The 18,562-nt window shown below is 36.7% G+C and overlaps 1 protein-coding gene across 1 annotated transcript in view; it reads right to left on the minus strand.

Moving 5' to 3' along the window:
* Positions 1 to 18,562, minus strand: part of RBMS3 (RNA binding motif single stranded interacting protein 3) — a gene marked incomplete at its 3' end in the record, with an annotated part of 695,122 nt that overhangs the window by 459,001 nt on the left and 217,559 nt on the right. The window contains exon 3 of the mRNA XM_082848397.1: positions 633 to 691. Within this exon, the coding sequence (XP_082704523.1) occupies positions 633 to 691 (59 nt within the window). The remainder of the gene's footprint in view (positions 1 to 632; positions 692 to 18,562) is intronic.

Genomic DNA, 18,562 nt, shown 5'->3' on the forward strand with positions numbered 1-18,562 from the left:
TCATGCAAGAGAGCCCATATAGATTTCACAAATAAATGAATGCAGCCCTTAAAAGAGTACTGGATTCCCAGACATGAAAAAAACATGAGCCACAGATATAGCCAAATAACTTCAGAAATATTTCCAGGAAAAAAAAGGAAGCCTCGATAAGATACAAATTCTGAGATCCTGTGAGATGCTTACAGCTGAAACTGAGACACAATGGGCCCATCAGTAAATTCATTCCTAGTCAACCAATGTAGCTAAAGCTTTAAACAACAGATAAATGAGAACGTGTTTTGCATGGGAAAGTTCTCCCCAGAGTTCCTCATTTTTATGTTTGAAATCAATTTGCATCACTGATGATATCATTCAAATCAGACAACCCAAAGTTGTTAGGAGGTAATTTAGTTTTATGCTGAAGCAATTTGATACTTGTTCTGATTTGTGATTTTCATTTTGTTTGTTAATGAAAAAAAATTAATGAGCAATGTTACTAGAAATACAACTCATCGAAGCCTCGGCGTGCTTAAAAAGGTTGCCATATACTGTACATTGGGATCACTGGGCAGCTGGTGCCTGGGCCTCGCCTAGGAGGAGCCATCAGTGGAACACACAGGTGCAAGCTCAGGTATCAAGGCCCTGACACATACCTTTGCATTGATTTGTGTTTTTGTCAAGGATTGCCTTTGTGGATACGATTTTTCCATACCTGAAAGAGAGAGAGAGAGAGGAAAAAAAGAAAAAAAATCCATGTTATTGTAGCCCAATGAAGACACTTAAAACACCGTAATAAACATCGGTGCACACACAATTGAGAAGGAATAAACCAAGAAAACAAGCTCTGAATCCCCATTTCACAGCTGGATGACCTCTTTTCACCAGCTCCTCTTTATAACTAGAGAATGGGCTTCCTTCCCTACATAATCACTGGGTTGAGCCTTCGAAAATAAACCCGTCAGGCTGTCATAGGTGGCTAAGAGGGGATTGTGTGTGATTGTGATCAAAGTAAATCACACTCTGTGGATTCATGGAAAAATGCACAGGCCTTGGAGCCAGGCTCATCAGGGCCTGCGTCTAGCTCGGGCGCTTACCTAGCGCTGTAACTCAGCAGTTCAGCACGACTTATCCAAGCCCATTTTCGCATTTGTAAAAATGAGAATTGGAACAATCACTTTTCATGATTTGGGAGAGGGTTAAATTGAAATGTTGCGATTTCCTAGCAGGTTGTAGGATAAATAGGACTTTGTTTTTGCTACTAAAAAGGTATTAGTTATACTGTAAGTTAATTGAGGAAAAGGACTGAGTTTTGTATTCTCCATGCCTAACACCACCGGTAATAGAAGCTAAATAAAAGTTTGCTGTAAATAATCAATGATATAGGTTATCCACAGTGCTTCCTCTACAATAAAATTTCTACCATAATATATCTATATATTTACATCATAAATGTTTTAATTATTTTATCATCTCTTGCAGAAGACCTAGTCTAGGTTTTTTTTTTCAAAGATGGGTCATATGGAGAATAAAATAATTTTGTTGAGCCTGTTTATGAGGTATAAATGATAGGACTGAAGAAGATAAGCCCTAAGACCCTGTCCTTCTTTAGGATTCCATGAAGCATGCTTCTAGATCAACATAAGTACATGGAGAAGTTATAATGCAAATTTAACTACCAAATTTATTAACAACTCATCTTATGTTCAAGATTTCAGCTATGGTCACAAAATACTTGGCAAGTTTTCCTTTAATTCTATGTTCCTAAGGAAGTATAAGAACATAGGATAAATATTAAACATTCTGTGTATTAATGAACTAGGAGGATAAATATTAAACATTCTGTGTATTAATGAACTAGGTTCCCTACCACCAATGTTTCTTTTCCATTTGCAATCACCTTGTACTGTACCACTAATTCTTTGGAGCATTAAATTCTTGGAGTGGTCGTTTATTAAAATTCTAGTGTTGAAAATAGCATAGTGCTAGAAATGCCTTTGCTTCTTTATTTTCCCCAATGGAATAGCTATCATTACATTAATATCACCTACAGCCTTGAAAATCATTCCAGTAGGAGCTGAGCTATTGGTAGGTCACAATAGAAACAGGAATAATTGTATGAGATCAGTGGAAGGAGTCTGAGATGATTCCCACCTATAAGCTCCGCGCTTCTTAAGTCTGCCGAACTGGGCTGGAGCTGTCCAAAGCTGAACTGGGCAGATTTCACCAGCATAAACCTGACGCTTCAGCTACTTGCATCTTTAGTACACCTGCCCTTCCTGCACCATTACAATGATAACCCTACAGTAAACAAAATCGAAGAGAGCTAGGGTTGAAAGTGTCTCTTACTATTTTGCAGATGAAGAAACTATGTTCTAAAAGATCACTAACTTGATCAAAATCATATAATTTGTGAAACTTCCAATAAGGACTTGAATATGGGATTTTTGAGTTTGGTGCAGTGCTTAACTAATATAGCATGCAGCCTCTAAAATAGAAAAGCTACATATATCAAGTCGTCTTGTTCAATCAACCTTCACGTCTCTGGGGATCCATGTATTTGATCTCCAGGGCAATGCAATGTAGTCATTAAAAGAATATATTGTGGCAATAAACTTCCATGGCTCAAATCTCAGTTCAACCAGGGTATATTTGATTAACTAAGTCTTATGTACTCTTTGCGTCATTTCACCATCTATAATGATATAAATCTATTTTTATATTGATTTAGATATTTATTTAAAATTGTGTACATCTACTTGTAAACCTATAAAATGATGATAACAGTCTCTACCTCATAAGGTTGTGGGGTTCACCTAGAGTGCTGATAACACTGGCTGGCATAGAGAAAGTGCTCATTTAATATTAGCTTTTCTTACAATCACTTTTTTTGCTGTTATCTGCTACATAAAACTGTCTCCAGTCCTTGGCATTCTCTGAGGTAGATAAGAAGTGGAAAGGGGGTTAAGGTTCTGTCCCAAATCCCAGCTTAAAACACTACTACTTAGACTGTCAAAATCTTCCACTAAGAAAGTTGGAAGGTAACGTTATTTGCTAAAAGGATAATTTACATTTATAATTTATATTGTTATTTTTAATGTTTGGAATTTTATTAACTATATTCTCACTGTATTTAATCATACAATTACCCATAGGTTCAAATCTTTTCATGGTTTATTTAGTATGACAAACTGTCCGTTGCCTCATTTTATTTTAACTTGTAGATTTTTATTGAGCAGAGATGCAAATAATTCCTGTCCAGTGGAAAAGATAACCCTAAAGTTACAGCTTATTGCCATGTTCAACATTAATTAGTTTTGTATCTAAACTGACATTCTTATCCTAATGTTCCTTTATAAGTTGCCTACAGATATCTAGCTTTTCAAATGCTCTTTGAACTAGTTTTAACACCTTGTATATACAAGCCCACTCTCCCCAAAATTCTTCCTCCTTCCACATTCCCCTACCCCCAGGACATACATACAGCCTCTCTTTAGAGCTCTATTTCATCCCAAGAGTTTCTCTTTTAGGAAAATAACCAGTACAATAATATATTTGAACAGTGTGTTCAGTAGACAATGTTTAAAGGTACCTATAACCGTACCCATTAACTACAGTGATGTTTGCTAGGTTTAGACTATTCAGGCAAGTAAACATTTGCAAAATTATATGGATCTTAAGAGAAGAAAACAAAAAGAGAGAAAACAGGGAATATCTGCTGAAACATTTTTCCCCACACAAAGCACCCATCAATACAATATGGAAGAAGTAACAACCAGAGGAAGAAAAAGAATTTAGAACATTTATAACCATCTCACATCAGGCACATAAACCCTTAAGACAAAAATCCTTCTTTTGTTTCTAAAGCCACTCCTGACATTTTTCCATAAGTACCTTCTAAATTAAAATTTAGCTCTGTCTCTTAAAGAGGAAATTGAAAATTACTGTATCTCATAGTGAATTCTGTCTCACAATGGGACTCTTAACCTATGGTGTCCATGTTGTCCTACTGTATCACTGTTACGAGGATTTCTTCTTCGTAAAATTCAGTATATGCAAAAGATCACTATCAGTCTTTTAACAGCCAAAAAAGTGAAATGCTTTCTTGTAGAAAACATTTGTGACTACTTTAGCAAGCAACATTTTTCTTAAAAAAATAATTTTATTATTCAGAAAGTATTACAATACTACTATACATGGAAAAATCACACACACACACACACACACACACACACACACACATGCCAAAAAGCAAAGTATGCTGTTTCTTGACTTCCCTATTCCTAATTACTCTCTAGGCAAGACTTTCCAATGGTCCAGAATCACAAAACCATAGAACACAACTTGTTAGTTCAGCCTCTACTCTGGCTGGAGCTACAAGAATTTCAGTCCTTGGCTCAGTTACAAGATTCTGCATTAAAAATTATTTCACAAAGCTAGAATATGCTTTAAACAACAAGAGAAGGTATTTAATGGGCCATTGGTTCTAATTCATGTCTGAACTCTCACGATGACAAACAGGGACTTTCTGCATGACTGGTGCTGTATCCTCCCTGCCCTGCAAAGTCAGCCACTGATGTAGGTAAATCAAGTTTAGACTTTCTTTTTGAAAAGACCTAAAACCACCATAAAGACAAAAACCACCCATATAATGTACCTGTGAAGAATTGTATTAAATTTCTCTTATGTCTTGTCAAAGTAGAGTAAAACTACTGACTAAAGTTATTTTTTTAATATATTCTAAAGAAAAAAAATATTTCTCAGGTAAAATTATTCCTAAACTTACATTATATTACTTATTTACTCTTCCCCTTTTTGGAGTTTAGATCAAGATCTTAAGTGTTCAGAAAGTTTTTTTTCTTTTTTTTTATGCCACCCACAAGTGGAAAGCAAAGTCTGATATTAGAGGAAAATATGTGACCCAATTACTGAACAATGCCTGGAAATAGACACCTCAGTGGGGTCCCCAATTCTCTCTTCTATGTTTTCACTTCCTGAAGCTAGAAGAGATAAAATATCACCCACTGTCAACTTCCTGGGGGTGTTTCAACTTCTTGGGGGAAACAAATAAATGAACACATTTTTTTTAACCATAATTCTTTCCACCTGGGCTCAGTGCCTTCTCCAGCCAGTATGAGAAGCACGTAAGACAGCACTGCTAGGGCACTTTTCTATATAAAAATAAACAACTTCATGTCATATCTACAAAGTCACCAACTATCCTGAGTGCCCATAAATTCTCCAAACACAGCCCTGTTCCCAATAACATTGTCTTTATAGTCTAAGAGGACTTTGTGATCACAAACAGAAGCCAATGCACAATAACCACCCACTTACTACATTTTGAGTTTTCACAACTGAGTTTTATAATTCATGTGTTGTCTATCAACTCTAAAAAATACGCTTACCTGAGCTTGTCAATAAAATATTTACATTTAATTTTTTAAAGAAATAGTCAATTCTTTCTGACATTTATTCTTATTCTTAAATAGCATCTGAGTCATTTGTTGATACCCTTGATTATTCCACATACAAGCCTCATTTAAACTAATGGAATCTTTTATTTTCCAAAACTGAGGAGAAAATAGAGCAATTATGGGTCTACTCTTCATCAATTATGAAGACATCAATTTGGTGGGATTTTTCTATAAAGAATTTCTTTTTAAAGCCTTTTACTAAATCACCCACTGTGTATATTAATTCAGGTAATACAGGCAGAGACTGAAAATAGTTTCTGCAGTCAATCAACTCCCAGCTAACTCATTTTTCACATGCCTTCTATACTGATACCAAGACAAGAACAAAGGTATTACATTTATTTAATGGATGGAATATTATCCTTTTAGCCAATGTGGTTGTTTGCCTACTTCTAGAATGCTCATTCATTCTTTGGCACTTGGGGATGCTAATGGGGTATATCTATGGCTTTTGAGATCCAGTAGGAATGTGGTGGGACTATCTCTTTGAGGGACCACATCATCCAGGTTCCATCTACAAGAGAACAAGTCTACAGCCCATTAACATTCTGAGTCATTAACAAATTCATTCTACAAACAAGTGGTCAAAGCCAGGAATAACTATTGTGGGCAGAACTATGTCCCCTCAAATTTCATATGTTGAGGCTTAACACCAGCACCTCAAAATGTAACCATATTTGGGCAGATAGCCTTTAAAGAGGTAAGGTATACTCTATAGTAGCACAGGGAACGCTGCTCAATATTATATAACAATCTAAGTGGGAAAAGAATTTGATAAAGAATGGATATATGAAAAAAAAATAAAGAGGTAAGGTAAAACCAAGTCCTATGCATGGGCCCTAATCGAATATGACTGACATCCTTATAAATTAGGACAAAGGCACAGAGGAAAGACCACAAGGCACAGAGGGAAGAGATGGCCATTTACAAGCCAGGAGAGAGGCCTCAGAAGAAATCACACTTCTGACACCTTCATCTCATATTTCTAGCTTCCAGAACTGTGAGAAAATAAATTTCTGTTGCTTAAGTGGTACTTGGTTATGGCAGCCCTAGCAAACTAACACAATAACCTCTTATTCAAGGTCTGGTGAGCTTTGATAAAGGGAATGAAGATGAGACCTCCTTAAATTCTTGACACAGTGATTTGGCAGTGGGTCCCACCAAGCCCTCACCTAACACTTCCAAGTTCTCTGTCACCCATGTGTGTGTGTGACAACAGAGGCCAATAAGTATCACCCAGAACAGACAACTAATACTCTAGAACATGGTTCTTGGCCTTGTAGTTTGGGCATTCTTTTTATCCCCCCAGAGATAATCATACTCTTGAATCCACACCAAGTAAATGTCACAAGTTTATTGCACAAACAGAAATGTCCTTTTTTGTGTGTGTGTCGTACGCGGGCCTCTCACTGCTGTGGCCTCTCCTGTTGCGGAGCACAGGCTCCGGATGCGCAGGCTCAGTGGCCATGGCTCACGGGCCCAGCCGCTCCGTGGCATGTGGGATCTTCCTGGACCGGGGCACGAACCCGTGTCCCCTGCATTGGCAGGCGGACTCTCAACCACTGCACCACCAGGGAAGCCCGAAATGGCCTTTTTAATTTACAACTTCGGACTAGCACACTCCAAAGAAAACAAAATAAGAGTTTCTAGCTGGGAGAATTGAAGAAAATTTCAAGGAGGAGGAAGTGTTTAAAGAAGGGGTAACATTTTGACAATCAGAAATGTTTTTTATACTTCTTAGGGATAAGAAAAACAATTCTAAAAAAAAAATTCTTTTTTAGACACATGTATTACTATTTAGTACATTACTGTTTTCACGCTACAAATAGGTTCACCATGATCCTAGGGCTGTCATGCTGCATTTACAATCTGACCAACTCTAAGACAATGGTTCTCAGACTTTGATGTGCCCCAGAATCTCTTGGAGGGCTTATTAACACACGGAATGCTGGGCCCAACTCCCAGAAATACAGACTCTGCAGGTAAGAGGTGGGTCTGAAGGATTTGCAGCTCTAATAAGATCCCAGGTGATGCTGATGTTGCTGATAGTGTTATGAGAACCACCACTTCAAGAAAGAGAATGACATACAAACACCAAAGCATGTGTGGTTTGTTATCTACAAAATTCACAGTCTGAGGGAACTTTCTATAGCCACGGAGAACTACTTTCAAAACTGCAAACAGCATTTGCTTTTGTTCAAATGATATTCTATGTTGAAAAAGATGGACTACAAATTTTTTCAGAGTTTTTGCTTAATAATATTTTTTCATTTACCTAATATAATGACAACTTACAACTCAAAGACAGCTGCTTTGAAATTTTTGTCAGGGACTTTTTAGAAAGTCCAAAGAAAACACATGGACAATATCTATGTAACTCTCTTCCTTCATCTGAAATAACTAGTTGCTAGTTCCTAGTTTGATTGATTTAGAGTACTAATATGAAAAAAATAACTGGCAGGCAAATAACAATTAGTAACTGTTAGTGTCTTTGCTGGTTCTTTAATGAGAAATGGATGTAAAGCTAGACTGAAAATGAATACTTTCAAATTCTGAAACAAAACAAAACAAAAATCACTAACTTGCTAACTCTTGGGTTACATTTTAGGTTATGTATTTATGTTACGTAGTTAGGGTATATAGCCTGTCATCTTAGAGAAAGCTTGTGAGAAAGAGATTTCCATGCAAACAAACGGGATGGCAAATCACATCCTTTTGGGTACTTTATACAACCAATCATAGCACATTTCAGCATGCTTAACATCCTTTAATATTTGTTCTGCTAATGAGGAAAGAGAATAGGCTTTGGAACCAATTAATATGGACTTGAGAATTTGAAAAAGAATAGATACATGTATATGTATGACTGAATCACTTTGCTGTACACCTGAAACTGACACAACCTTGTTAATCAACTATAGTCCAATATAAAATAAGAAGTTAAAAAAAACTATGGACTTGAATCTGACCTGTACCACCCATAGGATGTGAAACAAACAAACTACTCAACACCTTGGTACCTCAGTTTGCTGATCTGTATAGTGTAATCACTAGGCCTGCTTTTTCAGTGGCTGTAAAGATGAAATAAAATAGTGTGTGCTAAACTTCCTAGTACAATGGGTGACCCGTTGAAATTTCTTCCATTGTCCTACTAAAGCCTACCTTACGCTTTATTACCTATACATTTACCATGTAGCATACAAATGTCCATGTATAACTTGGACAACAATATCTCTTGACTATTTGATAGAGCCAGTCTCCGTGCTGGCAGAGGCCCCTTAGGAAGCATAGGCTTTGACACTCATACGACCTCTCATTTATACTCCAAGTCAATTCACAGTTTCTCCTCCACTCACACAGTCTCCTCCTGGCAACATCTAACTCCTTGCTCAGTCTGATCTCAAAGTTCAGCCCCTTCCATGCAGCCCCACTACCTTTCCATATGCATCTGCCTTCTAACCTCCCACCAGTACCCACTGCTCCAGTTACTACCACAGGCCCACTCATTCTCAAGTTCCCCCTCTCCCAGCCAGCAGCCAACAAGTCATGGTACTTGGTGGACCACATCTTGACCCTGGCCCTCCTTGGTTCTCACTGCTGTCCACTTCTAGTTCATCCATGCATGGTTGACTGTCAATAGCATCCCACTCCAAGGCCGTTTGGTCTTCAAGGGCCCAATCCTGGTCTTCTGTAGGTGGATTTTAGATTTCAGAGATTTTAAATACCTCTCTTACCAAAAGCAAAGGATCCTATCAGGATTCATGGGTCCTCCCTTCAAAACCTCTCTAATGTCCATCCCTATTTGTTTTATTTAGTTGACACTTTTACAACACTTTTATGGGCCAGCCCCTCTTCTAGGCTCCCTATGTATATCCGCTCTTGTTAGTCATCACAACAAGCCCTGGATGTGGTCACTAGCTGTGTTACGGACAAGAACACTGATACAGAAACACCTGAAGTAACTTTCTCAAGGTCACATAACTAGGAAGTAGCAAAAGCAAAATCCCGGGCTGTCTGGCTTCAGAGCATGGGGCCTGCCTCTCAGCTCTAGTGCCTCCTGCCAACCTCCTGTCTCAAAAAGGAAGCCATTGCTTCTCCTTTTCTCTCTTCCAACTCCCATTCATCCCTGCCATGTCTGTGCCCTTGTTTCCCCATATATCACCTATGTTTTCTGAAACTTAATCTTTTTTCCCCAGCACCAGGGCTCTTTCCCCTCTGCCTGCCCTTGAACATTTGTAGATCATTTCTTCCTATACATTGGCTATCATCAAGTTTCTCTCTTTTCATTCCTTGACAGAGTGGTCTTGATTGATTGCTCTGCTCATTCTACTTCTTTCTTCTTAATTTCTGATTACATCCTAAATACTGACTTCTATTATTGGAACATAACTGAAAATTAACTAGTAACTTCTTAATAAGTAAAAAAATCAGTTATCATCATCCTTGACTTCTCACTACCATTTAACCCCCTGGAAAACCTTCATTTTGAAACATTCTTCCCTTGGGTTCCATGCAGCACACTAACCTGGTCCTTATCTTCCTTTCTTGCAGACAAGTTATCCCTTTATCTCTTTCACTTGGCTTTTCTTCTCCTCTAGATTCCTAAAAGTGGGTGCACCTCAAGCGTAATCCTTAGCCCACTTTTGTTTTAGTGCTACAATATCCACGAGACTGCTAATTCCCAGAAAGGACATGTATCAGAATCAGCTGGATGGCTTCTTACAACTCTGGGCTCCAACCTCAGAGTTTTGATTGTTTGGGATGAGGTACAAGAAAGTGAATGTCTAACAAGCTCACAAATTAGAACCAAGAACCACACTGTGAGAACCATTGATTAGAAATCTCCTTCATTATCACATTTTGAATTTCCATTTCTTTGTGTTTCCATCTCATATTTCTTTCTCTAGATCTGCCTTCACCCTCAAACCTCAGTCTAGAATCTACAATTAGAGTTATTGGATATTTAGAGTTATTAATTATTTCCCTTTGAAAAAATTAGAATTATTGGATATTTCCCTTTGGATGGAATGGTCATCTCAAAATGCAAAATGCAACATCTCAAAAATGCAGCAAAGTTGAACTCGCTGTTTTCCCCTTTCTCCCTTCTCTGAAAACATCTCTGGGGCAGAAGCTAGTTGGGTAGTAACGAGTGTACAGGGAGGAGACTCTGACAACCTGGACAACTCAAGCCCCAGCTGGAGGGGCTCTGCATCCTGTCTCTGGCCATTGTTACCACAAAGGAATGGGATCCAAATGTTGCAAGGCCTTCTGATTGTTTCTGAAAGAAATCTGGATTTTCAGGCAATATTTCTCAATTTTTCAAGATTGTCTTAGAGTTTTTATACAACAATGTGAAAACACTCTTCTAGGCAGACTGAGCTTGATGGCTGCCAGTTTGTGACATTGCCCTGATGTCCTCCAGCTGCCCCTTCTCATTCTAAATAACATAGATCCTTCCAGGGCAAAATGTATGTTCTGACCCATTGTCTGCCAGCTATTTCTCCCAGATCTGCATAGCTGTTGTGCTCATGGCCTGCATAAAATCATCTAGCATTATTATTTTTTTTCCTGTTTTATGGTATTATTTGTTTGTTCCCCATGAGATTGTCTCTTCAACCAGACCTTGATTTTTCAGGGGTCTATATAATGCTTTATGCTTCTGTGGACATCCCTGAAATATCCAGGACAGAGTTGGATGAATAATAAATGTCTATGCAAATCTGCTGATTTTTAAGTAAATTTTATGACCCTGACAACTTTTTTCACATCAGAAACACCTACTAATGACTGAACTACACTTACACACAAACAAATACGTATATACCATTAATTGAGCACTTGCTATATGCTGGTCACTACACACAGTGCATTAGGTATTTTATTCCAAATTCTCACAACTACCTAATAAGCTGATATTATTATTCTCATTTTTTAAGGATGAAGAATTAAACTTAGATACCTTAAGTGACTTGCCCAAGTTGACACAGCTATTGAGTTACATTGCTTATATTTGAACTCAGGTACATTTGGCTACAAAATCCCTACTCTTTCCTTGATAATCACACTGTCCTTAAAGCATAATGAATAAACTTGGGTAAAAGTCAGTCCCCTGGCCAGTCCTGGGGTCACAGAAACATTTGCAAGTCTTTTGTACACGTTGGACATGACTGCAGCTCCAAAAGGCACAAAAATGACCAAAAGTCATTGGACATAGTATAGCTGGACATTCATCATAGATTGTTAGAACTCACTTCTAGAGAAACTTCTTTCTTAAAGAAGCTTCTGATTTCACAACATGTAGCCCATTCTAGTACATCTGTGACTCTAATGTGAACTGTACCCATAATGTAAAACATAGCTTCACAGCAGAATTGACATTTGCTATTTGGGGAAGACATCAGACCTCAGATTCTGAAAATTCTGACATCATCTATTGACTCAACACTATTAAAAAAAAAACTGCATCAAATATGTAGCATATGTGACCATTTTGAGAGCCGTGTTTTAGTAGCAGTGGAATCAGCTGTTCAGAGCACATGCTCAGTTTCCATAATATCCCTTAGTACCAAAGCACATAATCAGGTTCTCAGGAAAGTTCTGTGATGGAGTTGTTACTAATAAAGTAGTAGCTCCCAATCCTCGCTTAGGCTACTTAGCTTCCTTCTAATTCCCACCCAGATTTTCTTTGTCACTACCCTTCCTCCTCCAGCTCAACTGGCATCTTCTCTCTGATGCCTTTTCTCTCTTCCCCAAGTAGCTCATTTCAGTTCTGGTTATGATCCAACATGGCATTGAGCATATCTCTATTAGAAAGTGCATTGTATCATCAATTGTGTCAACGACAAAAATGCAATACTTTATCAATACTGCATTGTACTGTGCTGTACTATACCTTTGACCATCCTAATACTGAAGATGAGTTCTTCAAGGGTAGGGCATAGGTGTTATTTATTTTATATCCCTAGCCTTACATGCAGGGCTCACTCAATAATTGTTTGTTGGATGAATGAATAAATAAGTGAATACCATATATCACATCCCCAACATCAGAATGTAAATTCTGATGCAAAGCTATTTTTGCATTATGCATACAGTTCACATTAGAGTCACAGTTGTACAAGAATGGACTAAAGGTTGTGAAATCAGAGAAGACAGAGTGTCAATGAGAGTAAGTATATCTAGGCACAGATATATCTTCCACTTTGCAATGTGACAAAGTGCATATCCTACTGACAGTGATACATCACGTTTTAGATCTTATATTGAGCACATTCACTTCATTTCATTCAAAAAGAGAGTGAGTTATAACATCATTCAAGAGCCAAAATATGAAATGGTTGTAAAGTCTTTGTTGTAAAATGTTTTATGGCATTATGTTATTTTAAATTGACAAAGACACTCAAGAAAAAGAACTGACATAATATATTGAATGAGGAATTTCGTATAGTAGAGCAGCTACTCTAAGCTTTTTTTAATACAAGAATGCCACTGCTTCATTTGAAAGAATCAGAACTTGCAGTGGGAAAAATAGACAAAACCATGTCATGTAGAGAGAAGTGGTCCCATGAAGCTCACACATACCAGAAGCAGAAAAGATGAAAATCAAGCCCAACTTTTAAATCTCATATCTTTAATTTCAAAACTTATAAAACAAGGTACCCAAGTGGATGAGAACACAGCCATTTTTGTGAACACATCAATCTCTTCACATAAAATGTTGAGGAAGTTATAAACTTTCCAATATAAATACAAAATATTGGATAAAGCTCTTCTGTATCACTCCAAAAGATTCAGTCCTTGTGTTACCATAGCAGAAAGCTCACTGTCCAATGGATATTCAAATAATTCATAACATAAATCAATGATGCAGTCCATTTACCTCTGTGAAGATTATTTGTTTTATAGATTGTCTGTATTAGTCATAGTATTTTAAAAATTGTATGTAAAAATATATAACTATCACACCAGGTAAGTGAGAAGACAATAAAAGAATGCATGTTAAGCATTCCAGCTTAGTAATAAGCTTATAGCAGTTGATTCTCCAAAACAGTAGTTGCTGGAGTGATGTTCAATCTTTCAATTACTTAATAGTCAGACAATTTAAGCTTATATTATAAATACATTCTGAAAAACATAATTAAGAAAGTGAGTAGACTGCAAAATGTGTGCAGTGCTGTCTCCATTCAGTTATCAGTGGCTGCTTGTTCATTTGTCTTAACCCTTCCCACTATCACTGCAGGTGTACACACACGTCTGAGTGCTTTCCTTTCTTTCCACTGGGAAAATGTTTTGCATGACAAGGTACACATCTCTGAGACTTTTTTAGTCCATTCCACTTGGGGAGGTTCAGGGCTAAAGGGAAAATGCAAGGAAAATTCAATATGCTCCCCATATCAGGAAGACTATCATGTCTTCTTATAGATTCTTTTTACCTGATCAACTCTTATTTAATAAAGCTTGAATATATGGTCTCTAATGTCCACTATAAGGTCCCTTAAGATGCTCTCAGTGTAACATAATATCTATACTATCACAACCAAAGCCTTGTTTGCATACTTTCTTGAAAAACCTATGACTATGAATTTTGTGTGTAAGCACAGATCATGTCTCATAATACTGAAGGGGAGATTCCATGTTTTATACACACTCATGGTGCAGACCATCTACACCTAGTAGTAACACAGTAAACATCTGATGATGTGATAATGTTCCTCCAGGAATGATAAAAGCAGCTGTTCTAAACTGTGGTGCAAATTAAAAAAGGAAAAACTTATCAAAGTTAATCACTTACTGGCAAATGCATTGTGCTTGATTAACTATTCTCCTTACTCCCTGTGTTTACTTGTGCCTTAAGAATCCATTACAGACACTACTCACACCAAAATAAACTCTTCACTTTCATTATATTATATGTATAATGTTACTCAACTGGGTTGCAGTATCACCTCAGTAAAAAAATCCAAGAATAATTTTGTGCTCAACAGTTCTTTGCCCCACAGTGCTTTACATATCTCATTTCTACTACATCCGTCAGGGAAGACAGCCAGCTCAGTTTCTCTTTCTGGTCTCCAATCTCCTCATCTCCCAGTGTGAGCCCCCAAATCCAACCAAAGTTGACTCCTGGAAGGTTCCAGAATGTTCACTGCTAAAATGCAATTCCGCCAGCCAAGAATTGTCTTCCTTTCCCCCTGCCTCTCTACTCACAACTTCCTTTGCCTCCTATCGGTGTGTCTCCTCCAGAAAGATTTCCTTCATCATCTGTTCTTTTAGCTGAATTAGGAGCATCCCCTCTCCCAGGGGGCCTGGTGCTTTCTCCTTGTAGCTCTGTTCCCACTGCACATAAGCACAGGCTTATTCCTGAGAGTTACTTGAGAACAGAAACCATCCTCCTTGTTTGTATCACCCAGCCATCATATGGAAGACAGCAGAGAATAGATGCTGAAGAAAAGTGGTTGAATAGACAATGATGAGGATATTAATTCCTATGTAAAAAATCAGCTTACAAGAAAACAAAGTTGAAACTTTTTTTTTGTAAGACCCACAACATATGAAATTAGTAGGGAAGCTGTGTTTCTTCTTCCTTGTATTAAAAATGGTTTATAACAATATAATGGATAATATATTGGATTTATTCAAACGATAAAATACTACACCGTGATGCGAATGACAAACGATGGCCATAAGCAACAATATGGAGGAATCTCCAACGATGAGCAAAATGAAGCAGACAGGCAAAAGCACATATTAAAAGATTCTATTTATATAAGTTTATGTATTAGAAATCAGGATGGGGGTTATCCTTGGAAGGAGTTAGTAACTAGAAGCGGCGTGTAGGTTTGCAGTGCTGGTCACATCCTGCTCTGTGAGTTGGCTGCTGGTGACATGGGTGTGTTCAGTTTGTGAAAACACACCAAGAAGCTGTACACTGACAATTACTGCACTTTTCTACTAGAGAGCATTTTTCAATAAAACATTCAGAAAATAATAGCATGGTGGCAGAAGTTAATGATATTTCTAATGAAAAGGAGCCACACAGACATGGAGCAGCAAATAATACTTCCCATCCATCCATTTTCTGAGGGAATTTTACTGTTTTCTTTCAAGTCTCTAAGAGCCTTAGTTTAGAACCATTTGGCACAAGCTGAATAAAGAAGAAATATACAAACAGAATACAAATAGAGGTGCTAATAAATCATCGGCAACATATTGATTTTTATTGTGTAAAGAGACTTTTACCTATATCATAGCATAGTGATTTGGAAAAAAACAAAACAAAACACAAACTAAGGCCCCTGACATAAAATTCATTATAGCAATAAAAATAATAGTTTTGAGAAGAAAATATTATAACATATTTCCTGTATCCCCACATATATATATATTTATGTCTTGCAAATAAGCCTGATTCTATTGCCAGGTGGATTCCTTTTGAAGCTACATGATTTTTCCCAATTGGATTAGTGTGGGTTTCATTGTACCCTGCTTACAGATGTGTGTTACTCAATAGAAATTCACCCACAAAGAGGAAGTAATATATTCTGCTCAGGAGGTGGCCTCTTGTCCCCTTTGTCTTAAAGTTAACCACTGGTAAACCAAAGTAAAAGTTGATGTGTTTAGATGGTATGAGCTTTCATGTGCCATGGGAACATAATTGGTTCCACTTTCCTTAACATTAAATGTAATGAAAAGCCACATTTCACGCCCATAAGATTGAAATTCTACTAACAGCCTTCAGCCCACTCCTCACTTGAGCACTGACATTTTAATAAGTGATTATTTTTTCCATTATAGAGGGGCTATATCTCATAAAATCAGATTTGCAAAATGTAGAAAAAAATAGAAAGACAGAAATTATTCATAATCTCACCGCACAAACTCTTGCTAGGTAGGTTAATTTCCTTTCCTACATATGGGTTTTCTTGTTTATGGGTTTCACATATCACACCACTTACATAATTCCTTATCCAGCACTAACACTTTCAAAGACTTTCTATATGACTATTAAGTATAAGCAATGCCAAAATCAATGTAGTATATAACATAAAAATTATTTCAGTACTGTTGGAACAGTGTAAGCCACACACACAAACAAGCAAGTATGTAAAAGTAGTGACCTTCATCAGGTTGTTTACAATGTACACACTTATAAAGGCATCTTTATTATTACTATTATTATTATTACTATTAAATTAATTAACTAATTATCTAATTTTTAGTGAATGTTACCAAGTACCAAAGGATGTCCTCAGGAATGTAAGGGTTACAGTTCATTTACTGCATTTCTACTGCCTTTTTTAATTTCAAGTATATCATCATTTCAGGGTATGTCATCATATCAAGGAACTTCAAAAGAATAAAGGTGTGGATGGCTGACACCTGCCGATATATGTGTCTCCTGGCTATTTTATTTTATTTATTTTTCATTTTCTTTATTTTTTGGCTGTGCCACGTGGCATGTGCGATCTTAGTTCCCTGACCAAGGATCAAACACGTGCCCGCTGCATTGGATCTCCTGCCTATTTTAGAACTGATTTTCCTACACGTATCTTTTGAGCTAACATTTACTGCTTCCTCCTGGAAATTACAGGCTTCTCAAAAAAATAGCAACATTAGAAAGCATACAGATCTGTGTGTTTGTATGTGTCTCTTTGTGTACATGCACTTATAGAGAGGTCTCTTCCTACAGCCCCTACAGCAGAGTCCCTAAGAGAAAAGATTTAATCTTGTTTGAGCGATAGCTAATATTTCTACTTCAAGTTGTCGCTATGCTGAGAAAATTCATTCACTGCACATAAGGGACAGGCCTTCCAAACACTCAAAAGAATCTTTGAAACCATGAAGCTTCAATTTCCTATTCTATGATAGCTGAGTATTTTAAAGTATTTACTATCAAACTGCAGTTTAAAGACAAACAGACATTTCTAACACTTAAAATATGCATTGCTTTTTGACATTTTCTATATTGTACTCAAAAGGTAAAAGTTTGGGGATAGTCACAAATTTTTTTTAATATTAGTTTATTTATAACCCTGTCTTGTTTTGTTTGTGTTAGAATTCAGAATACTGAATTTTTAATAATTCAGATTGAAAATAATAAATGTGTTTATTTTAATTATACATTGAATTACATATTATATATATACTGTTATTATATATTATTTTATATAAATAAATATATTAATTATATGTTAATTTATATAAATACATTAATAAGTATTTATATATAAATGAGTATTGAATATGTGAGATTATTTATAACATATGGAAAAGATGTAAAAACTTTTTAGACAAACATATATCACAGAGCTGAAGAAATAAATTATTGCTTATAATTGTCAAATACTTTGTTTCCCTCTTTCTAACCCCATTTCCTGCACTTACTTCTATAGATAACCACTCCCCTGTATTCTCTAATAAAGTACCCCTTGTTTTTCTCTACTGTTTTATCATATTATATGATATATATTGGTTGTTTTACTCATGTTAGAACTTTACTTCAATAAATTATAGTTTACATGTTTTACTGCACCTCATTTATTTCACATTTTAAATCATCAAGTCAATCAAGCTGGTGCAAAGGACTGGGATTCTTTTATTTTCACTGGGGTAGAGTGTTCCTTTGAACAGGTAATTCACAATTGTTTATCACAGTTCCTATCTATTTTCACTTAGGTTTATCCATACACATCCCTTCATTTTTGACACTATGAACACTGCTATCATTAATATTTTCATATTCACTGGTGCAGATGTTCAGGAGGGGAACAGCTGAGGCATGTAGAACACATGTTGTTTCCCAAAGTGGTGTATCGCCCGCAGAATACTGGTTTCTCCACAACCCTACCAATGTTTCATGTTGCAGGCTTCTCTAATATTTCTCAAACTATTGATTTTAAAATATTATCATTCTTTATGAGTAAAATGTCTAAGTTTTACAGATTAGTAAACAGTGCCTTAATGAAACGTGATGGACTAAATTAGGCCAGGTTTCCAGGCATGCCTTCCTGCTATTTATGAGAAATCAATATACTGTAACTTTATTGCGTCATGAACTACATCCAACTCATGGTCTGATTTTTAGAAGAGGTAAATGTTTGTAATGTTCTGTC

Source organism: Leucopleurus acutus (genome assembly GCF_964270905.1).
Source record: "Leucopleurus acutus genome assembly, chromosome: 10".
Taxonomy (NCBI): Eukaryota; Metazoa; Chordata; class Mammalia; order Artiodactyla; family Delphinidae; genus Leucopleurus; species Leucopleurus acutus.